The sequence below is a fragment of the Micropterus salmoides genome, unplaced genomic scaffold (assembly GCF_014851395.1).
Source record: "Micropterus salmoides isolate LMB-PRFRI ecotype aquatic unplaced genomic scaffold, ASM1485139v1 Ms_hic_scaffold_17, whole genome shotgun sequence".
Classification (NCBI taxonomy): Eukaryota; Metazoa; Chordata; class Actinopteri; order Centrarchiformes; family Centrarchidae; genus Micropterus; species Micropterus salmoides.
In genome coordinates this window covers 20,743,365-20,764,117 of record NW_024040817.1, presented here as the reverse complement: position 1 = coordinate 20,764,117, position 20,753 = coordinate 20,743,365, and the positions used below count along the sequence as shown (strand labels likewise).

Here is a 20,753-nt window from a genome sequence, read left to right as displayed (position 1 = left end):
CAGGGGTTTCGGACATGGCAAACTTTACTATTTATTAAACAGGTAATTATTAACACATTTATTATTATAACATTTATTATAAACAGGATGTTCTTTCAATAATAAAATAAAATAAAAGTTACTCACGTGTGTGTGTGTGTGTGTGTGTGTGTGTGTGTGTGTGTGTGTGTGTGTGTGTGTCAGTGGTGGATGAAGAATCCAGTAGAAATGAAAGTACTATCACCACACTGTAACTGAGGTGGTGATGGCACAATGGATAAGACAAATACCTTTGGTGTGAGAGGTGCGGGTTCAATCGCCCACTGTGGCCCATCCACCATTGTGTCCCTGAGCAAGATGCTTAACCCCTAGTTACTCCAGAGGCGTGCGACCTCTGACATGTATAGCAATTGTAAGTTGCTTTGGATAAAAGCGTCAGCTAAATGAATAAATTGTTTTAAATGTTTCTTAGAAATGGGAGGCCAACGGACAGGACCTCCAGAGAAACAGGAACATGCAGTTAAAATCAGCAGCTGAAAAATGCTGATTCCAGCAATGAACTAGTAAAATTTGTGCAACCTTCTGTGACAGCCTCTCCTCCACATTCTTGCATTGTGCATAAAAGAACAGAAAAGGAAGCAGGTGTAGCAAGACCTGCACAGAACTATTGCAACTACACCACCTAGGGGAATTTCGCCCACAGTAAATTCTACGCCAAATGTTAATATCCTAAGAACACACAAATTCATCAAGGAGGGTTTTCATTCAAAAAACTATGAAAATCTTTATTTAAGTAATCATAAGAAAATACACGATTCTAAATTGCCACACGTCAGATAATACTACATAAAATTAGCAAACCCAAAATAAGGAAAATCATTTTGGGTGACAGGAAAAACCTTTCACTACCGGCCTGTGCAACTTCTCAGCCGTGGCAGGGAGAGCAAGGCAAGACCAATGACAAGTGGAAAAGGAACAGACACTTAACCCTTGTGCTTTGTTGACCAAATTTTCTCTTTACTTCTGACCCAATTAAAACCAAATATGTCTTTATATAAGGGCAAGACTGAATGTTTAGGCCAGGGGCGATTCTAGGATCAGACCTGTAGCGGTGCTCAGCCCCTAATGAGAATGTAGCATGCGTACAATGTCTTGCAAAAGTGTTCACTGATTGGTGGAGAGTATAAGTAGGCCCACTAGAGAGGAGCTGTTGCGGAGCGGGTCAGTGAAGGGCGTCACTTTGTGTTGAAAAGTGGTGGGGACATTAGGGTTCAGATTAGAGGGATGATTATACATTTGGGTCATGAGACTTGACGATGCTTGAGAACAAGACAAGAAGATTTTTAGCACTATTTAGTAGATTCAGTATTTGATGCAGAAATATATGTGCGGAGGGTCTGGGGGTCCTCCCCCAGAAGATTTTGAGCATTAAACTTGTAATTTCCTGCATTCTGGAGACATTGTCTGCTCCAATTTACGGTGGGAATGTCTGTTTTTATATGAAGGAAAACTATATTGCATTGCATGTTTTCTTATTGTGTAAATCAACATTTCTCAAAGCATTTTCATTTGTTAGTTAACATTTGTTGGTGCAAGCTGTTTTTTAGAACATTTTTAACAAATGCTTTCAAAAAGTGATGGGGACAAAATCAGCCATTTTAAAAAGGGGTTCGGGGCCAGCGTCCCCTGTTTAAATGACCCCTATGGGGTCAGTGGACCAATTAGGGTCAGACAGCAGTGTGGAGCTGTGTGCTCATGTTTACTCCCTCAGAGGGTGTTAAAAGCGTTTCCTAATTTAAGTGTTCAATCTTGTGTTTTCAGTTCAGTCTTGTTACATGCTTGCTTTCTCTTTTAAGGAAGTAGTTTTCTGTTACTGATTGAGTTTAATTTGTCACACCAATACCACACTGTAACTGTGTGCTACTTAGAAATGGGAGTCCAACAGACAGGACCTCCAGAGAAACAAGAAAATGCAGTTAACAGGGCAAGAGAGGGTTTTTATTCAAAAAATATGGAAATCGTTATTTAACTAATCATAAGAAAATACACAATTCTAAAATGCGACACACCAGAAAATACAACACACTGGCAGAAAAGGGGAGCAGGGCTGTCGCATACCACGCAGCGGGGAACCCAAAAAAAGGAAAATCCTTTTATCTAACCACCTGTGACACGCAAACAAAAAAAGGGAATCGTGAAGAAACATCACCACCAGGGACTGCTGCCTTGACAGCAAGAAGAGAGGAGGATCAATAAAAACCTGCAATGGGTGCTAGGAAAAACACTAGTGAAGACACTCACCTGAGCACCGATGTGATGTTGATCACATGTAAGCTAGCTGTAAAACCAGACCAGTGTTTCCCACAAATAGGCTTTACTTAGGCGGGCCGCCCAGGTATATTAACAGCTGCCCAAGTAAATTCGGCGAACCATTTTAAATCTGTCTGCACATAATCGCTGCGCACCTCCTCTCACTCGTCCACTCTCTCTCTCTCTCTCGCAAACACATTGACAATGGACCCGTCTGTGAATTGAATGGTTAGAATCATAAACACCGCTGCACTGTCCAACACAACACTGTCAATGTAAGTAAGTAGTCAGTAAGTAAAGTTTATTTGTATAGCACCTTTCACAGATAAAAAAATCACAAAATGCTTCACAATAAAATGTAATACAGTACAATGTAACGGGGTAGACCTGTATCAGCCAATTTTGAGTGCAGTGGTAGTGTGAGGGGTGAGCACTTAGAGCGAGTGTGCATTTGGTGGGTGTGGTTTTGCACTTGGGTTAATTGCATGGGTATGGACTAATGGCAGACAGGTGTGCTTGGGCATGACAACCATCTGCAAACAATTTAACCAGCCACCCACTGGGCTCAAGAGTCTTCTGTTTGTCTCCTGTGTGCAGATACAGAGTGATTTTGACTGTCTTCTTCCCTGGGGGTAGCTCTTGTTATGTGGGCTGGTGGTAGTGTCTCTATGGGATGGTTTATAAATTGATGTTGTTCAGAGTCTTCTGTTTGTCTCCTGTGTGCAGTGTGCGGGTGTGCTGAGGCTGCTGATTCTTTGCAAGAGTGTGGTACACGGCTGGGTCGTGGTCTGGGGAGCTGCCAGTGTAGCGCCACCGCTACTTAGTAGAGTTACCAGAGGCCCAAGCAGTGAGGCTACAACCAACCAGCCTGTGACCAACAGCAGACCCGTTCCTGTTGTGTTTGGCTTCGCCCACGCAGGAAGACGAAGTTGAGCACACCCAGCCATGACGAACTGCAGTTCCGTTTAACTAACAGTTTCCCCCATTTGAACTCTCTTTTTAACTATCTTAGCCTCAGTCTTGTTTTAACCCTTTACATGTCTATTTTATACAAATAAATTTGGAGGTTATATTTTGTACAGCGTGTTCTATTGTTGCCTGCTTATTTTATACACTGGTTGGTCAATTGGGAACTAGTTTGGGGGTGTTACAACTTCATAGTAAAATACAATGCATAAGAAAATTTTAAATACAAATAGAAAACAAAAAGCAAACTCTCCCTTAACTAAAGCCTGCTTGAGTTGCGTTTTAAAAGAATCGACAGAATTCAGACAACGTAGAAAGGGAGGCAATGCATTCCACAGCCTAGGTGCCACTGCTTGGAATGATCGATTTCCCCCCCTGGTTTTAAAATGAGTGTGGGGAACCACTAACAGCCTCTTACCTGATGACCTCAGACCACGGGTCTGAAGGAACTTGACCGTGCAGGGCTCTAAAATAAGAACCAGGATTTTTAATTGAATTCTATACTGGACTGGTAACCAGTGAAGTGATGCTAAAGCAGGTGTGATGTGCGCCCTATTGTTAATGTGAGTTAAAAGCCTCGCAGCAGAGTTCTGACCAGCCTGGAGACGGTAAAGCTCCTTCTTGCTCAAACAAGTAAAAAGTCAGTAATCTATGCGAGAGGAAATAAAAGCATGAATGATCATCTCCAACTCACCCATTGACACCAGTGTTCTTAATTTGGAAACATTTCTTAGTTGGAATGAACAATTTCTGACTAATTGTTTAGAGTGGTATTCCAAGGACCTCGCAGAATCAAAAACAACACCTAAACTCCTAAGTCAGCAATATGCTCTTTAATCTGAGGTATTGTACTTTCAGGGGCAATAATTTGTTTTTCTGTTTTCTCTGAGTTCAGAAGCAGGACGTTGTCACAAAACCACTGTTTGATACTGGTCAAGCAGTTAATTAAAGAAGACAATTTATGGAACTCAGTTTCCTTAAACAAGCAGTACAATGTCATCCGCATACAGATGGTAAGATATGTCACTGATCTGACTAATTATCTGTCCAAGAGGAAATATATACGAAAGGAACAGGATGGGTCCCAAGACAGAACCCTGAGGTACCCCACAGACAACCCTGCAGTTTCAGACATGATCTGATTTACATAAACACTACAACTTCTACCAGAATGGTAGGATGAAAACCATTTTAACACTGATCCAGACATCCCAACCAGATCATGGAGTCTATTTATTATAATATTATGATCAGCAGTATCAAAAGCAAATGAAAGGTCCAAGAGAACCAAAACTATGTATTCCTTAGAGTTAGCTGACATCAGAACTTTGGCTGTGTTCGAAACGGAAGGCAGTTGCCTCGTTGCCTCTCTACCGTAATAGACAGCTGCCTCAGAAGGCATCACTTTCAAGTGAAGGCAGCTACCTAGCTATTGAAAAGCCAAACGGCTAACAGACGCCTCAGAAATCATACTAAACAAACTTGGTTGGTTACATTCACAGGCTGATATGATACTTCAGTGTTTAGTTCTCGCTAGCTTTTCAAAAATCGAAGCGAGAAAACTACTAAAAACCTTTAAAAACGTATATTTGTGTACAAATTGTCCCCCAATCTTGAACAGTTTTCGAAAGCTACAGTGGCCGCAGCCGCGCTGCTTTATGGGTAATAGTGAGCATCAATGCTGCCTTCAAAACTGGCCGTAACTGGGGCAGCTTGAAGGCATCGCAGGAGACAGGAAGAGATCGTTTGAGCGGCGGTTTCAAACAGCCCTCGATGCCTCGCTGTCCTGTTAGACACCTTCTTTAAGTAATGCAGTTTCTGTGGGATGCATTTTACATAAAACATTTTTTAAGGACAGGCTTAACAACAGCATGTTTAAAAAAACAAGGAACAACACCAGTTAAAAGTGAAGTATTAAGCAACTCTACAATACAGGGGTCAATAGAATCAAATAAATAGCACGTAGGGAGAACATCCATAGGACAAGATTAGGGTTTCAATGTATGTAGTAGAGAGGTGATGTCATGTAATGTGACAGGTTTAAAAGAGGACCAAGAATGAGCAGGTCACATGCAGAGTTCTGAGAAAGTGATGGTGAGATGTTTGCCCTGACATCTCTGTTCTTATTTACAAAGAAGTAAGGAATTCATTACAGTCCGATTTAGGAGACACAGGATTGTGCTTATTTTAGGATATAAGCTGAGAAAAGAAGTGAGTTCTCACAATTCTCAGCATCTTGTTTAAGGTAACCCTATAGTTCTCTCAGATGGTTTCTTCAAGTTTAGAAGATTTTTCAAGACGTTGAAAAATCTGGTGCCATTTTATCTAAAATAGCTAAGCACTGATTATTAAAAGACTGGATAAAAACATCTGCATCACATCAGTGAACACGGGTCAAACAAGGCAGAGAACCTCTGATCATCAGCATCATGATTGATAATCCGCCTTTGGACCCTAATTCTCAGGATCCAGAGGAGACCCACCTTCATAGTTTAGTTAGTTAGTTTCCTAAACACCGCTGCACAAATCTATCCAACACAATGTTGTCAATGTCGGAGACCCACCTTCAAAAAAGTTATTAGCAAACATGTAAGGAGCCTAGCTAATTAGGATAGCTATGTTAACGTTAGAATACAGCTGTCGAAGTTAGCACGTATACATAGCTTGTGGTCAAGAGGTGCGTTCGAGAGGACTGTGGCTGACTTTTGCTGACTTGAAAGTCTGTGAGCTGCAGGCGACTGCAGGGGTGGGGTATGAAAACAGTAGCCTGTAGCCATGCAAGCCCAACTTACCACACATCTCCACAAACACACATCTACTACTTATGCTACATTTGTGTACAGATGGTGAAATAATATAAGCAGTAGGCCTACCGTATGTAACAGCAAGGGCATCACTTTGGGTTGAAAAGAGGTGGTGATATAAGGTTTGAGAATAGGGGTGATGAAAGACTTTGGTCACGAGTACAAGAGCAAAAGACACTATTTATAAGAAGTATTTGATGAGGTTTTAAGATTTTAAACTCTTAATCTCCTGCTTAGTTTTTTTTAAGAGTACACATAGCCTACAAGAAGACCAGGGGTCTCCGTCTTACCGATTCCAGCAACATCCATGAACACAGAACATTGCAGAAAAATGTCTTCGCACACACTGCTCTCAACATTGGAATACACGTGAATAAAAACATTACTCACTAGCCAACTTATTTCTGCTCTCCTTGCCTTTCCTTCTAATATTTCCACATAAGCACTGAACATACACCTCTGCTGCAAAGACAGAGGATCGCCCTTTTTCCCTCTCCCTGTATTTGTCGCCCTGTTGGCCAAAATGACACAGCACTCGCAATTTCCACCCGCAGGTGTGTGGAGGAGGCTTGTTAATGAGGAAGCAAATCGAAACCGAAACCAAAATTGTACCCAGTTGCACCTGCAACAAAGTGTTCACTGTTGCTTTACCTGGTCCGTGCTTGTGAAATATCCACCGTCTGAACCTTATAACGTAATGAATGATCATTTCCCTCAGTGTTTCTCTGCAAAATGCTTAAATGGGTCGCCAAATATAGTTAATGTACCTCAACGGCTGCCCCAGTAAAGCTGATGTGTGGGAAACACTGATGAATTAACATCAATCGGACTGGCCCACCCCAAAACAAATAGTGCGGCCCATCTGGCATATGCCAGAATCTGGCCTTGGATACGAACTAAACCATAAGAATGCGTTTTTGAGATAAACCAATTGCATACAACTTATCTAAAAGTAATAGTGATCCACCAAATCAAAAGCTTTCTTGAGATCAATAAAAAATAGCCCCTGTAAGATTACCTTTATCAGATGCTGAAAACACATCATTAGTTTTAAAAGAGCAGCAGTTGTTGAAAGATTAGGTCTAAAACTGGATTGAAATAGTGAAAGGATAGTATTGGTCTTAAGATGCTGTGACAATTGATTTAATATTAGTTTCTCATATACTTAAGCAGTAGAACAGATTATTAATGGGACCGATGTCTGAAGTGTTTGTAATGGCTTTTCAACTGTTCCTAAACTGTTTAGGATTTTTTAAATTATTAGAGAGACATTCTTTATAATAATTAGATTTTGCGTTCTGGGTCATGGTCTTAGAAATATTTCTTAGTTGTATGTTAGTTGAGAGGAATTTCTGCAGGTGAAATTTAAGACAGTAGTTCACAGTGGCTCCCTTGATCTGCAGGAAACCTCTCCAGACCAAGGAGTGCCAGGATTTTGTTACCTTTGGACAGAACCATATCAGCCTCTTCCTCCTGTTTGCAGCCTTTTTAGTAAACTAAGCTAACAGACTGCTGACTGTAGCTTCACATATAATAATCAGTAGATGATGGACAGAAAAAATGAACAAATATCTAACTTTACATGAACCTGCAGGACACAGAAAGCTGTGAATGAAATGTCATTATGTTTACTGGATAAGGCTTTAATTCTAATTCTCCTAATAGTAGCATACATGTTTATTTTTCACAATGAATGGAGATTATCATATATATATATATATATATATATATATATTAGTAAAAGTCATTTTGAGATGATCAAAAGGGGTTGGGAATACTCCAATTGATCAACAATTGGAGTGAATGTCCAACATTGATGAAAATGAAGATTAGTAAAATGACTTCTTGACACACACACACATGAAAAGTATACATTTGTATCTTTATTGTGGAGGTCTAATGCATGTCAACAGAGCAACAGGTTACATTGACCAGGTTGAATCATGACATATGTAACTATCCCAGTTACTGAGGACTGGTTATGTGAGATACACAAATAGAGGTACGATTCATAGAACATGGGATGTCATTCCATTTCAGATCAATCACATAGTTTATGTGAACACAATGTTCATTTCCCCTCGCATTGTCTGGCTGTCCGGCACTCCAGATGTCAAAGTCCACTGCAGACCCATCAGACCACATCCAGCTGCCTTCTTTGTGGACATCACTGAGTCCGATCCAGCTTCTTGCCTTCAACTCGTGGTCAACGTTTTTGGTCAGGGATTTGACAAAGTCCTCTTCCTCCAGACTGTGGATGGACACCAGGTTGGCTCCCTCTGACACACAGTTCAGCTCTGCATCAGCCCAGGTCATTGGTGTGGCGACGTATTTGTAGTAGCGGCCGTTGAAGCTTTGCCAGACAGAGTTGCCAGGCTGTACTCTCACTTGATGGTCATCTGAAGCAGACACAGCACCCAGAGCCAGACCAAACAAGATGAGGATCAACAGCATGTTGGTGTCAGAGACTCTGTCCAAGTCTTCCGAGTATGTGATCTTCCCGTTTGGATGTTATCAAATATCTTGCAGACACAGTTGAAAGGCCACTTTCTTTTATACGCTTCAGAGAGGGTGTGTTTTTGTTAATGTTGGTGTAATATCATTGGTCAAATGTCCTTGGCAAACACTTTCAGTTGGAAACAACTACACGGTATCTGAACACGAGCCAAGAAAAACCACAAGCTCGCCCCAGAGATGTCACATAAAACATAGAATTTATTCATTTCACTAATAATTGACGTAGTAAAATACAGCTTTACAAAATGCATGTGGCTTCAGCTGTCAAAAGATTGAGGGAACACAAGGTGAGCCGTATTGCTTTGTGGTTGACTAACATTTACAACTGATGAATAATAACAACATACCAAACATGCGCATTGATTTACACATTAACAATATTACAACAGTACAAAGCTTCAGTGTGTCCTCTCTTTCACCGTGAGCTGTATTTTTGTTTTGTTTTAACATACAAACAAGAACATTGCTTCAAACATTACTTTTACACAGTCATGACAGTGGACGTTAAAACACTAAATACACCTTCCTGTTGGTTTCCTGCACTGGTAGACGAAGTACACAAATCCTGTACTTGAGTAAAAGTACAGATACCCGTGTTTAATATTACTCCACTAAAAGTAGAAGTCTTTTATTTAAATTTCTACTCACAGTCTCACAGTACAAAAGTACTTGCTTTTAAAAATACTTAAGTACTATTTCAGGGGTTTCGGACATGGCAAACTTTACTATTTATTAAACAGGTAATTATTAACACATTTATTATTATAACATTTATTAACATTTATTATAAACAGGATGTTCTTTCAATAATAATAAAATAAAATAAAAGTTACTCACGTGTGTGTGTGTGTGTGTGTGTGTGTGTGTGTGTGTGTGTGTGTGTGTGTGTGTGTGTGTGTGTGTGTGTGTCAGTGGTGGATGAAGAATCCAGTAGAAATGAAAGTACTATGACCACACTGTAACTGAGGTGGTGATGGCACAATGGATAAGACAAATACCTTTGGTGTGAGAGGTGCGGGTTCAATCCCCCACTGTGGCTCATCTACCATTGTGTCCCTGAGCAAGATGCTTAACCCCTAGTTACTCCAGAGGCGTGCGACCTCTGACAATGTATAGCAATTGTAAGTTGCTTTGGATAAAAGCGTCAGCTAAATGAATAAATTGTTTTAAATGTTTCTTAGAAATGGGAGGCCAACGGACAGGACCTCCAGAGAAACAGGAACATGCAGTTAAAATCAGCAGCTGAAAAATGCTGATTCCAGCAATGAACTAGTAAAATTTGTGCAACCTTCTGTGACAGCCTCTCCTCCACATTCTTGCATTGTGCATAAAAGAACAGAAAAGGAAGCAGGTGTAGCAAGACCTGCACAGAACTATTGCAACTACACCACCTAGGGGAATTTCGCCCACAGTAAATTCTACGCCAAATGTTAATATCCTAAGAACACACAAATTCATCAAGGAGGGTTTTCATTCAAAAAACTATGAAAATCTTTATTTAAGTAATCATAAGAAAATACACGATTCTAAATTGCCACACGTCAGATAATACTACATAAAATTAGCACACTGACAGGAAAGGGGGAAAGGGAGCAGGGCTGTGGCATACCGCGAAGCGGGGGAACCCAAAATAAGGTAAATCATTTTGGGTGACAGGAAAAACCTTTCACTACCGGCCTGTGCAACTTCTCAGCCGTGGCAGGGAGAGCAAGGCAAGACCAATGACAAGTGGAAAAGGAACAGACACTTAACCCTTGTGCTTTGTTGACCAAATTTTCTCTTTACTTCTGACCCAATTAAAACCAAATATGTCTTTATATAAGGGCAAGACTGAATGTTTAGGCCAGGGGCGATTCTAGGATCAGACCTGTAGCGGTGCTCAGCCCCTAATGAGAATGTAGCATGCGTACAATGTCTTGCAAAAGTGTTCACTGATTGGTGGAGAGTATAAGTAGGCCCACTAGAGAGGAGCTGTTGCGGAGCGGGTCAGTGAAGGGCGTCACTTTGTGTTGAAAAGTGGTGGGGACATTAGGGTTCAGATTAGAGGGATGATTATACATTTGGGTCATGAGACTTGACGATGCTTGAGAACAAGACAAGAAGATTTTTAGCACTATTTAGTAGATTCAGTATTTGATGCAGAAATATATGTGCGGAGGGTCTGGGGGTCCTCCCCCAGAAGATTTTGAGCATTAAACTTGTAATTTCCTGCATTCTGGAGACATTGTCTGCTCCAATTTACGGTGGGAATGTCTGTTTTTATATGAAGGAAAACTATATTGCATTGCATGTTTTCTTATTGTGTAAATCAACATTTCTCAAAGTATTTTCATTTGTTAGTTAACATTTGTTGGTGCAAGCTGTTTTTTAGAACATTTTTAACAAATGCTTTCAAAAAGTGATGGGGACAAAATCAGCCATTTTAAAAAGGGGTTCGGGGCCAGCGTCCCCTGTTTAAATGACCCCTATGGGGTCAGTGGACCAATTAGGGTCAGACAGCAGTGTGGAGCTGTGTGCTCATGTTTACTCCCTCAGAGGGTGTTAAAAGCGTTTCCTAATTTAAGTGCAGCGCAACAAATATCTAACTTTACATGAACCTGCAGGACACAGAAAGCTGTGAATGAAATGTCATTATGTTTACTGGATAAGGCTTTAATTCTAATTCTCCTAATAGTAGCATACATGTTTATTTTTCACAATGAATGGAGATTATCATTATATATATATATATATATATATATATATATATATATATATATTAGTAAAAGTCATTTTGAGATGATCAAAAGGGGTTGGGAATACTCCAATTGATCAACAATTGGAGTGAATGTCCAACATTGATGAAAATGAAGATTAGTAAAATGACTTCTTGACACACACACACATGAAAAGTATACATTTGTATCTTTATTGTGGAGGTCTAATGCATGTCAACAGAGCAACAGGTTACATTGACCAGGTTGAATCATGACATATGTAACTATCCCAGTTACTGAGGACTGGTTATGTGAGATACACAAATAGAGGTACGATTCATAGAACATGGGATGTCATTCCATTTCAGATCAATCACATAGTTTATGTGAACACAATGTTCATTTCCCCTCGCGTTGTCTGGCTGTCCGGCACTCCAGATGTCAAAGTCCACTGCAGACCCATCAGACCACATCCAGCTGCCTTCTTTGTGGACATCACTGAGTCCGATCCAGCTTCTTGCCTTCACCTCGTGGTCAACGTTTTTGGTCAGGGATTTGACAAAGTCCTCTTCCTCCAGACTGTGGATGGACACCAGGTTGGCTCCCTCTGACACACAGTTCAGCTCTGCATCAGCCCAGGTCATTGGTGTGGCGACGTATTTGTAGTAGCGGCCGTTGAAGCTTTGCCAGCCAGAGTTGCCAGGCTGTACTCTCACTTGATGGTCATCTGAAGCAGACACAGCACCCAGAGCCAGACCAAACAAGATGAGGATCAACAGCATGTTGGTGTCAGAGACTCTGTCCAAGTCTTCGGAGTATGTGATCTTCCCGTTTGGATGTTATCAAATATCTTGCAGACACAGTTGAAAGGCCACTTTCTTTTATACGCTTCAGAGAGGGTGTGTTTTTGTTAATGTTGGTGTAATATCATTGGTCAAATGTCCTTGGCAAACACTTTCAGTTGGAAACAACTACACGGTATCTGAACACGAGCCAAGAAAAACCACAAGCTCGCCCCAGAGATGTCACATAAAACATAGAATTTATTCATTTCACTAATAATTGACGTAGTAAAATACAGCTTTACAAAATGCATGTGGCTTCAGCTGTCAAAAGATTGAGGGAACACAAGGTGAGCCGTATTGCTTTGTGGTTGACTAACATTTACAACTGATGAATAATAACAACATACCAAACATGCGCATTGATTTACACATTAACAATATTACAACAGTACAAAGCTTCAGTGTGTCCTCTCTTTCACCGTGAGCTGTATTTTTGTTTTGTTTTAACATACAAACAAGAACATTGCTTCAAACATTACTTTTACACAGTCATGACAGTGGACGTTAAAACACTAAATACACCTTCCTGTTGGTTTCCTGCACTGGTAGACGAAGTACACAAATCCTGTACTTGAGTAAAAGTACAGATACCCGTGTTTAATATTACTCCACTAAAAGTAGAAGTCTTTTATTTAAATTTCTACTCACAGTCTCACAGTACAAAAGTACTTGCTTTTAAAAATACTTAAGTACTATTTCAGGGGTTTCGGACATGGCAAACTTTACTATTTATTAAACAGGTAATTATTAACACATTTATTATTATAACATTTATTAACATTTATTATAAACAGGATGTTCTTTCAATAATAATAAAATAAAAGTTACTCACGTGTGTGTGTGTGTGTGTGTGTGTGTGTGTGTGTGTGTCAGTGGTGGATGAAGAATCCAGTAGAAATGAAAGTACTATGACCACACTGTAACTGAGGTGGTGATGGCACAATGGATAAGACAAATACCTTTGGTGTGAGAGGTGTGGGTTCAATCCCCCACTGTGGCCCATCTACCATTGTGTCCCTGAGCAAGATGCTTAACCCCTAGTTACTCCAGAGGCGTGCGACCTCTGACAATGTATAGCAATTGTAAGTTGCTTTGGATAAAAGCGTCAGCTAAATGAATAAATTGTTTTAAATGTTTCTTAGAAATGGGAGGCCAACGGACAGGACCTCCAGAGAAACAGGAACATGCAGTTAAAATCAGCAGCTGAAAAATGCTGATTCCAGCAATGAACTAGTAAAATTTGTGCAACCTTCTGTGACAGCCTCTCCTCCACATTCTTGCATTGTGCATAAAAGAACAGAAAAGGAAGCAGGTGTAGCAAGACCTGCACAGAACTATTGCAACTACACCACCTAGGGGAATTTCGCCCACAGTAAATTCTACGCCAAATGTTAATATCCTAAGAACACACAAATTCATCAAGGAGGGTTTTCATTCAAAAAACTATGAAAATCTTTATTTAAGTAATCATAAGAAAATACACGATTCTAAATTGCCACACGTCAGATAATACTACATAAAATTAGCACACTGACAGGAAAGGGGGAAAGGGAGCAGGGCTGTGGCATACCGCGAAGCGGGGGAACCCAAAATAAGGTAAATCATTTTGGGTGACAGGAAAAACCTTTCACTACCGGCCTGTGCAACTTCTCAGCCGTGGCAGGGAGAGCAAGGCAAGACCAATGACAAGTGGAAAAGGAACAGACACTTAACCCTTGTGCTTTGTTGACCAAATTTTCTCTTTACTTCTGACCCAATTAAAACCAAATATGTCTTTATATAAGGGCAAGACTGAATGTTTAGGCCAGGGGCGATTCTAGGATCAGACCTGTAGCGGTGCTCAGCCCCTAATGAGAATGTAGCATGCGTACAATGTCTTGCAAAAGTGTTCACTGATTGGTGGAGAGTATAAGTAGGCCCACTAGAGAGGAGCTGTTGCGGAGCGGGTCAGTGAAGGGCGTCACTTTGTGTTGAAAAGTGGTGGGGACATTAGGGTTCAGGTTAGAGGGATGATTATACATTTGGGTCATGAGACTTGACGATGCTTGAGAACAAGACAAGAAGATTTTTAGCACTATTTAGTAGATTCAGTATTTGATGCAGAAATATATGTGCGGAGGGTCTGGGGGTCCTCCCCCAGAAGATTTTGAGCATTAAACTTGTAATTTCCTGCATTCTGGAGACATTGTCTGCTCCAATTTACGGTGGGAATGTCTGTTTTTATATGAAGGAAAACTATATTGCATTGCATGTTTTCTTATTGTGTAAATCAACATTTCTCAAAGCATTTTCATTTGTTAGTTAACATTTGTTGGTGCAAGCTGTTTTTTAGAACATTTTTAACAAATGCTTTCAAAAAGTGATGGGGACAAAATCAGCCATTTTAAAAAGGGGTTCGGGGCCAGCGTCCCCTGTTTAAATGACCCCTATGGGGTCAGTGGACCAATTAGGGTCAGACAGCAGTGTGGAGCTGTGTGCTCATGTTTACTCCCTCAGAGGGTGTTAAAAGCGTTTCCTAATTTAAGTGTTCAATCTTGTGTTTTCAGTTCAGTCTTGTTACATGCTTGCTTTCTCTTTTAAGGAAGTAGTTTTCTGTTACTGATTGAGTTTAATTTGTCACACCAATACCACACTGTAACTGTGTGCTACTTAGAAATGGGAGTCCAACAGACAGGACCTCCAGAGAAACAAGAAAATGCAGTTAACAGGGCAAGAGAGGGTTTTTATTCAAAAAATATGGAAATCGTTATTTAACTAATCATAAGAAAATACACAATTCTAAAATGCAACACACCAGAAAATACAACACACTGGCAGAAAAGGGGAGCAGGGCTGTCGCATACCACGCAGCGGGGAACCCAAAAAAAGGAAAATCCTTTTATCTAACCACCTGTGACACGCAAACAAAAAAGGGAATCGTGAAGAAACATCACCACCAGGGACTGCTGCCTTGACAGCAAGAAGAGAGGAGGATCAATAAAAACCTGCAATGGGTGCTAGGAAAAACACTAGTGAAGACACTCACCTGAGCACCGATGTGATGTAGATCACATGTAAGCTAGCTGTAAAACCAGACCAGTGTTTCCCACAAATAGGCTTTACTTAGGCGGGCCGCCCAGGTATATTAACAGCTGCACAAGTAAATTCGGCGAACCATTTTAAATCTGTCTGCATATAATCGCTGCGCACCTCCTCTCACTCGTCCACTCTCTCTCTCTCTCTCTCGCAAACACATTGACAATGGACCCGTCTGTGAATTGAATGGTTAGAATCATAAACACCGCTGCACTGTCCAACACAACACTGTCAATGTAAGTAAGTAGTCAGTAAGTAAAGTTTATTTGTATAGCACCTTTCACAGATAAAAAAATCACAAAATGCTTCACAATAAAATGTAATACAGTACAATGTAACGGGGTAGACCTGTATCAGCCAATTTTGAGTGCAGTGGTAGTGTGAGGGGTGAGCACTTAGAGCGAGTGTGCATTTGGTGGGTGTGGTTTTGCACTTGGGTTAATTGCATGGGTATGGACTAATGGCAGACAGGTGTGCTTGGGCATGACAACCATCTGCAAACAATTTAACCAGCCACCCACTGGGCTCAAGAGTCTTCTGTTTGTCTCCTGTGTGCAGATACAGAGTGATTTTGACTGTCTTCTTCCCTGGGGGTAGCTCTTGTTATGTGGGCTGGTGGTAGTGTCTCTATGGGATGGTTTATAAATTGATGTTGTTCAGAGTCTTCTGTTTGTCTCCTGTGTGCAGTGTGCGGGTGTGCTGAGGCTGCTGATTCTTTGCAAGAGTGTGGTACACGGCTGGGTCGTGGTCTGGGGAGCTGCCAGTGTAGCGCCACCGCTACTTAGTAGAGTTACCAGAGGCCCAAGCAGTGAGGCTACAACCAACCAGCCTGTGACCAACAGCAGACCCGTTCCTGTTGTGTTTGGCTTCGCCCACGCAGGAAGCACCCAGCCATGACGAACTGCAGTTCCGTTTAACTAACAGTTTCCCCCATTTGAACTCTCTTTTTAACTATCTTAGCCTCAGTCTTGTTTTAACCCTTTACATGTCTATTTTATACAAATAAATTTGGAGGTTATATTTTGTACAGCGTGTTCTATTGTTGCCTGCTTATTTTATACACTGGTTGGTCAATTGGGAACTAGTTTGGGGGTGTTACAACTTCATAGTAAAATACAATGCATAAGAAAATTTTAAATACAAATAGAAAACAAAAAGCAAACTCTCCCTTAACTAAAGCCTGCTTGAGTTGCGTTTTAAAAGAATCGACAGAATTCAGACAACGTAGAAAGGGAGGCAATGCATTCCACAGCCTAGGTGCCACTGCTTGGAATGATCGATTTCCCCCCCTGGTTTTAAAATGAGTGTGGGGAACCACTAACAGCCTCTTACCTGATGACCTCAGACCACGGGTCTGAAGGAACTTGACCGTGCAGGGCTCTAAAAGTAAGAACCAGGATTTTTAATTGAATTCTATACTGGACTGGTAACCAGTGAAGTGATGCTAAAGCAGGTGTGATGTGCGCCCTATTGTTAATGTGAGTTAAAAGCCTCGCAGCAGAGTTCTGACCAGCCTGGAGACGGTAAAGCTCCTTCTTGCTCAAACAAGTAAAAAGTCAGTAATCTATGCGAGAGGAAATAAAAGCATGAATGATCATCTCCAACTCACCCATTGACACCAGTGTTCTTAATTTGGAAACATTTCTTAGTTGGAATGAACAATTTCTGACTAATTGTTTAGAGTGGTATTCCAAGGCCCTCGCAGAATCAAAAACAACACCTAAACTCCTAAGTCAGCAATATGCTCTTTAATCTGAGGTATTGTACTTTCAGGGGCAATAATTTGTTTTTCTGTTTTCTCTGAGTTCAGAAGCAGGACGTTGTCACAAAACCACTGTTTGATGCTGGTCAAGCAGTTAATTAAAGAAGACAATTTATGGAACTCAGTTTCCTTAAACAAGCAGTACAATGTCATCCGCATACAGATGGTAAGATATGTCACTGATCTGACTAATTATCTGTCCAAGAGGAAATATATACGAAAGGAACAGGATGGGTCCCAAGACAGAACCCTGAGGTACCCCACAGACAACCCTGCAGTTTCAGACATGATCTGATTTACATAAACACTACAACTTCTACCAGAATGGTAGGATGAAAACCATTTTAACACTGATCCAGACATCCCAACCAGATCATGGTCTATTTATTATAATATTATGATCAGCAGTATCAAAAGCAAATGAAAGGTCCAAGAGAACCAAAACTATGTATTCCTTAGAGTTAGCTGACATCAGAACTTTGGCTGTGTTCGAAACGGAAGGCAGTTGCCTCGTTGCCTCTCTACCGTAATAGACAGCTGCCTCAGAAGGCATCACTTTCAAGTGAAGGCAGCTACCTAGCTATTGAAAAGCCAAACGGCTAACAGACGCCTCAGAAATCATACTAAACAAACTTGGTTGGTTACATTCACAGGCTGATATGATACTTCAGTGTTTAGTTCTCGCTAGCTTTTCAAAAATTGAAGCGAGAAAACTACTAAAAACCTTTAAAAACGTATATTTGTGTACAAATTGTCCCCCAATCTTGAACAGTTTTCGAAAGCTACAGTGGCCAGTGAGCATCAATGCTGCCTTCAAAACTGGCCGTAACTGGGGCAGCTTGAAGGCATCGCAGGAGACAGGAAGAGATCGTTTGAGCGGCGGTTTCAAACAGCCCTCGATGCCTCGCTGTCCTGTTAGACACCTTCTTTAAGTAATGCAGTTTCTGTGGGATGCATTTTACATAAAACATTTTTTAAGGACAGGCTTAACAACAGCATGTTTAAAAAAACAAGGAACAACACCAGTTAAAAGTGAAGTATTAAGCAACTCTACAATACAGGGGTCAATAGAATCAAATAAATAGCACGTAGGGAGAACATCCATAGGACAAGATTAGGGTTTCAATGTATGTAGTAGAGAGGTGATGTCATGTAATGTGACAGGTTTAAAAGAGGACCAAGAATGAGCAGGTCACATGCAGAGTTCTGAGAAAGTGATGGTGAGATGTTTGCCCTGACATCTCTGTTCTTATTTACAAAGAAGTGAAGGAATTCATTACAGTCCGATTTAGGAGACACAGGATTGTGCTTATTTTAGGATATAAGCTGAGAAAAGAAGTGAGTTCTCACAATTCTCAGCATCTTGTTTAAGGTAACCCTATAGTTCTCTCAGATGGTTTCTTCAAGTTTAGAAGATTTTTCAAGACGTTGAAAAATCTGGTGCCATTTTATCTAAAGTAGCTAAGCACTGATTATTAAAAGACTGGATAAAAACATCTGCATCACATCAGTGAACATGGGTCAAACAAGGCAGAGAACCTCTGATCATCAGCATCATGATTGATAATCCGCCTTTGGACCCTAATTCTCAGGGACGGAGGATCCAGAGGAGACCCACCTTCATAGTTTAGTTAGTTAGTTTCCTAAACACCTCTGCACAAATCTATCCAACACAATGTTGTCAATGTCGGAGACCCACCTTCAAAAAAGTTATTAGCAAACATGTAAGGAGCCTAGCTAATTAGGATAGCTATGTTAACGTTAGAATACAGCTGTCGAAGTTAGCACGTATACATAGCTTGTGGTCAAGAGGTGCGTTCGAGAGGACTGTGGCTGACTTTTGCTGACTTGAAAGTCTGTGAGCTGCAGGCGACTGCAGGGGTGGGGTATGAAAACAGTAGCCTGTAGCCATGCAAGCCCAACTTACCACACATCTCCACAAACACACATCTACTACTTATGCTACATTTGTGTACAGATGGTGAAATAATATAAGCAGTAGGCCTACCGTATGTAACAGCAAGGGCATCACTTTGGGTTGAAAAGAGGTGGTGATATAAGGTTTGAGAATAGGGGTGATGAAAGACTTTGGTCACGAGTACAAGAGCAAAAGACACTATTTATAAGAAGTATTTGATGAGGTTTTAAGATTTTAAACTCTTAATCTCCTGCTTAGTTTTTTTAAGAGTACACATAGCCTACAAGAAGACCAGGGGTCTCCGTCTTACCGATTCCAGCAACATCCATGAACACAGAACATTGCAGAAAAATGTCTTCGCACACACTGCTCTCAACATTGGAATACACGTGAATAAAAACATTACTCACTAGCCAACTTATTTCTGCTCTCCTTGCCTTTCCTTCTAATATTTCCACATAAGCACTGAACATACACCTCTGCTGCAAAGACAGAGGATCGCCCTTTTTCCCTCTCCCTGTATTTGTCGCCCTGTTGGCCAAAATGACACAGCACTCGCAATTTCCACCCGCAGGTGTGTGGAGGAGGCTTGTTAATGAGGAAGCAAATCGAAACCGAAACCAAAATTGTACCCAGTTGCACCTGCAACAAAGTGTTCACTGTTGCTTTACCTGGTCCGTGCTTGTGAAATATCCACCGTCTGAACCTTATAACGTAATGAATGATCATTTCCCTCAGTGTTTCTCTGCAAAATGCTTAAATGGGTCGCCAAATATAGTTAATGTACCTCAACGGCTGCCCCAGTAAAGCTGATGTGTGGGAAACACTGATGAATTAACATCAATCGGACTGGCCCACCCCAAAACAAATAGTGCGGCCCATCTGGCATATGCCAGAATCTGGCCTTGGATACGAACTAAACCATAAGAATGCGTTTTTGAGATAAACCAATTGCATACAACTTATCTAAAAGTAATAGTGATCCACCAAATCAAAAGCTTTCTTGAGATCAATAAAAAATAGCCCCTGTAAGATTACCTTTATCAGATGCTGAAAACACATCATTAGTTTTAAAAGAGCAGCAGTTGTTGAAAGATTAGGTCTAAAACTGGATTGAAATAGTGAAAGGATAGTATTGGTCTTAAGATGCTGTGACAATTGATTTAATATTAGTTTCTCATATACTTAAGCAGTAGAACAGATTATTAATGGGACCGATGTCTGAAGTGTTTGTAATGGCTTTTCAACTGTTCCTAAACTGTTTAGGATTTTTTAAATTATTAGAGAGACATTCTTTATAATAATTAGATTTTGCGTTCTGGGTCATGGTCTTAGAAATATTTCTTAGTTGTATGTTAGTTGAGAGGAATTTCTGCAGGTGAAATTTAAGACAGTAGTTCACAGTGGCTCCCTTGATCTGCAGGAAACCTCTCCAGACCAAGGAGTGCCAGGATTTTGTTACCTTTGGACAGAACCATATCAGCCTCTTCCTCCTGTTTGCAGCCTTTTTAGTAAACTAAGCTAACAGACTGCTGACTGTAGCTTCACATATAATAATCAGTAGATGATGGACAGAAAAAATGAACAAATATCTAACTTTACATGAACCTGCAGGACACAGAAAGCTGTGAATGAAATGTCATTATGTTTACTGGATAAGGCTTTAATTCTAATTCTCCTAATAGTAGCATACATGTTTATTTTGCACAATGAATGGAGATTATCATTATTATATATATATATATATATATATTAGTAAAAGTCATTTTGAGATGATCAAAAGGGGTTGGGAATACTCCAATTGATCAACAATTGGAGTGAATGTCCAACATTGATGAAAATGAAGATTAGTAAAATGACTTCTTGACACACACACACATG

The 20,753-nt window shown here is 40.6% G+C and overlaps 2 protein-coding genes and 1 long non-coding RNA gene across 3 annotated transcripts; 1 reads left to right on the top strand and 2 right to left on the bottom strand.

Moving 5' to 3' along the window:
• The first annotated feature begins 2,748 nt into the window (after positions 1 to 2,748).
• Positions 2,749 to 3,368, top strand: LOC119907297. The gene is made up of 2 exons (XR_005445086.1): positions 2,749 to 2,921; positions 3,016 to 3,368. It is a non-coding gene; the product is annotated as an uncharacterized LOC119907297 (long non-coding RNA).
• A 4,554-nt stretch (positions 3,369 to 7,922) lies between these two features.
• Positions 7,923 to 8,564, bottom strand: LOC119907296 (lactose-binding lectin l-2-like). The gene has a single exon (XM_038725071.1). The coding sequence runs from the start codon at positions 8,511 to 8,513 to the stop codon at positions 8,025 to 8,027; it is 489 nt and encodes a 162-aa protein (XP_038580999.1). The 5' UTR covers positions 8,514 to 8,564; the 3' UTR covers positions 7,923 to 8,024.
• A 2,899-nt stretch (positions 8,565 to 11,463) lies between these two features.
• LOC119907295 (lactose-binding lectin l-2-like) lies at positions 11,464 to 12,134 on the bottom strand. Its single transcript, XM_038725070.1, has one exon. The coding sequence runs from the start codon at positions 12,052 to 12,054 to the stop codon at positions 11,566 to 11,568; it is 489 nt and encodes a 162-aa protein (XP_038580998.1). The 5' UTR covers positions 12,055 to 12,134; the 3' UTR covers positions 11,464 to 11,565.
• Positions 12,135 to 20,753: the final 8,619 nt, after the last annotated feature.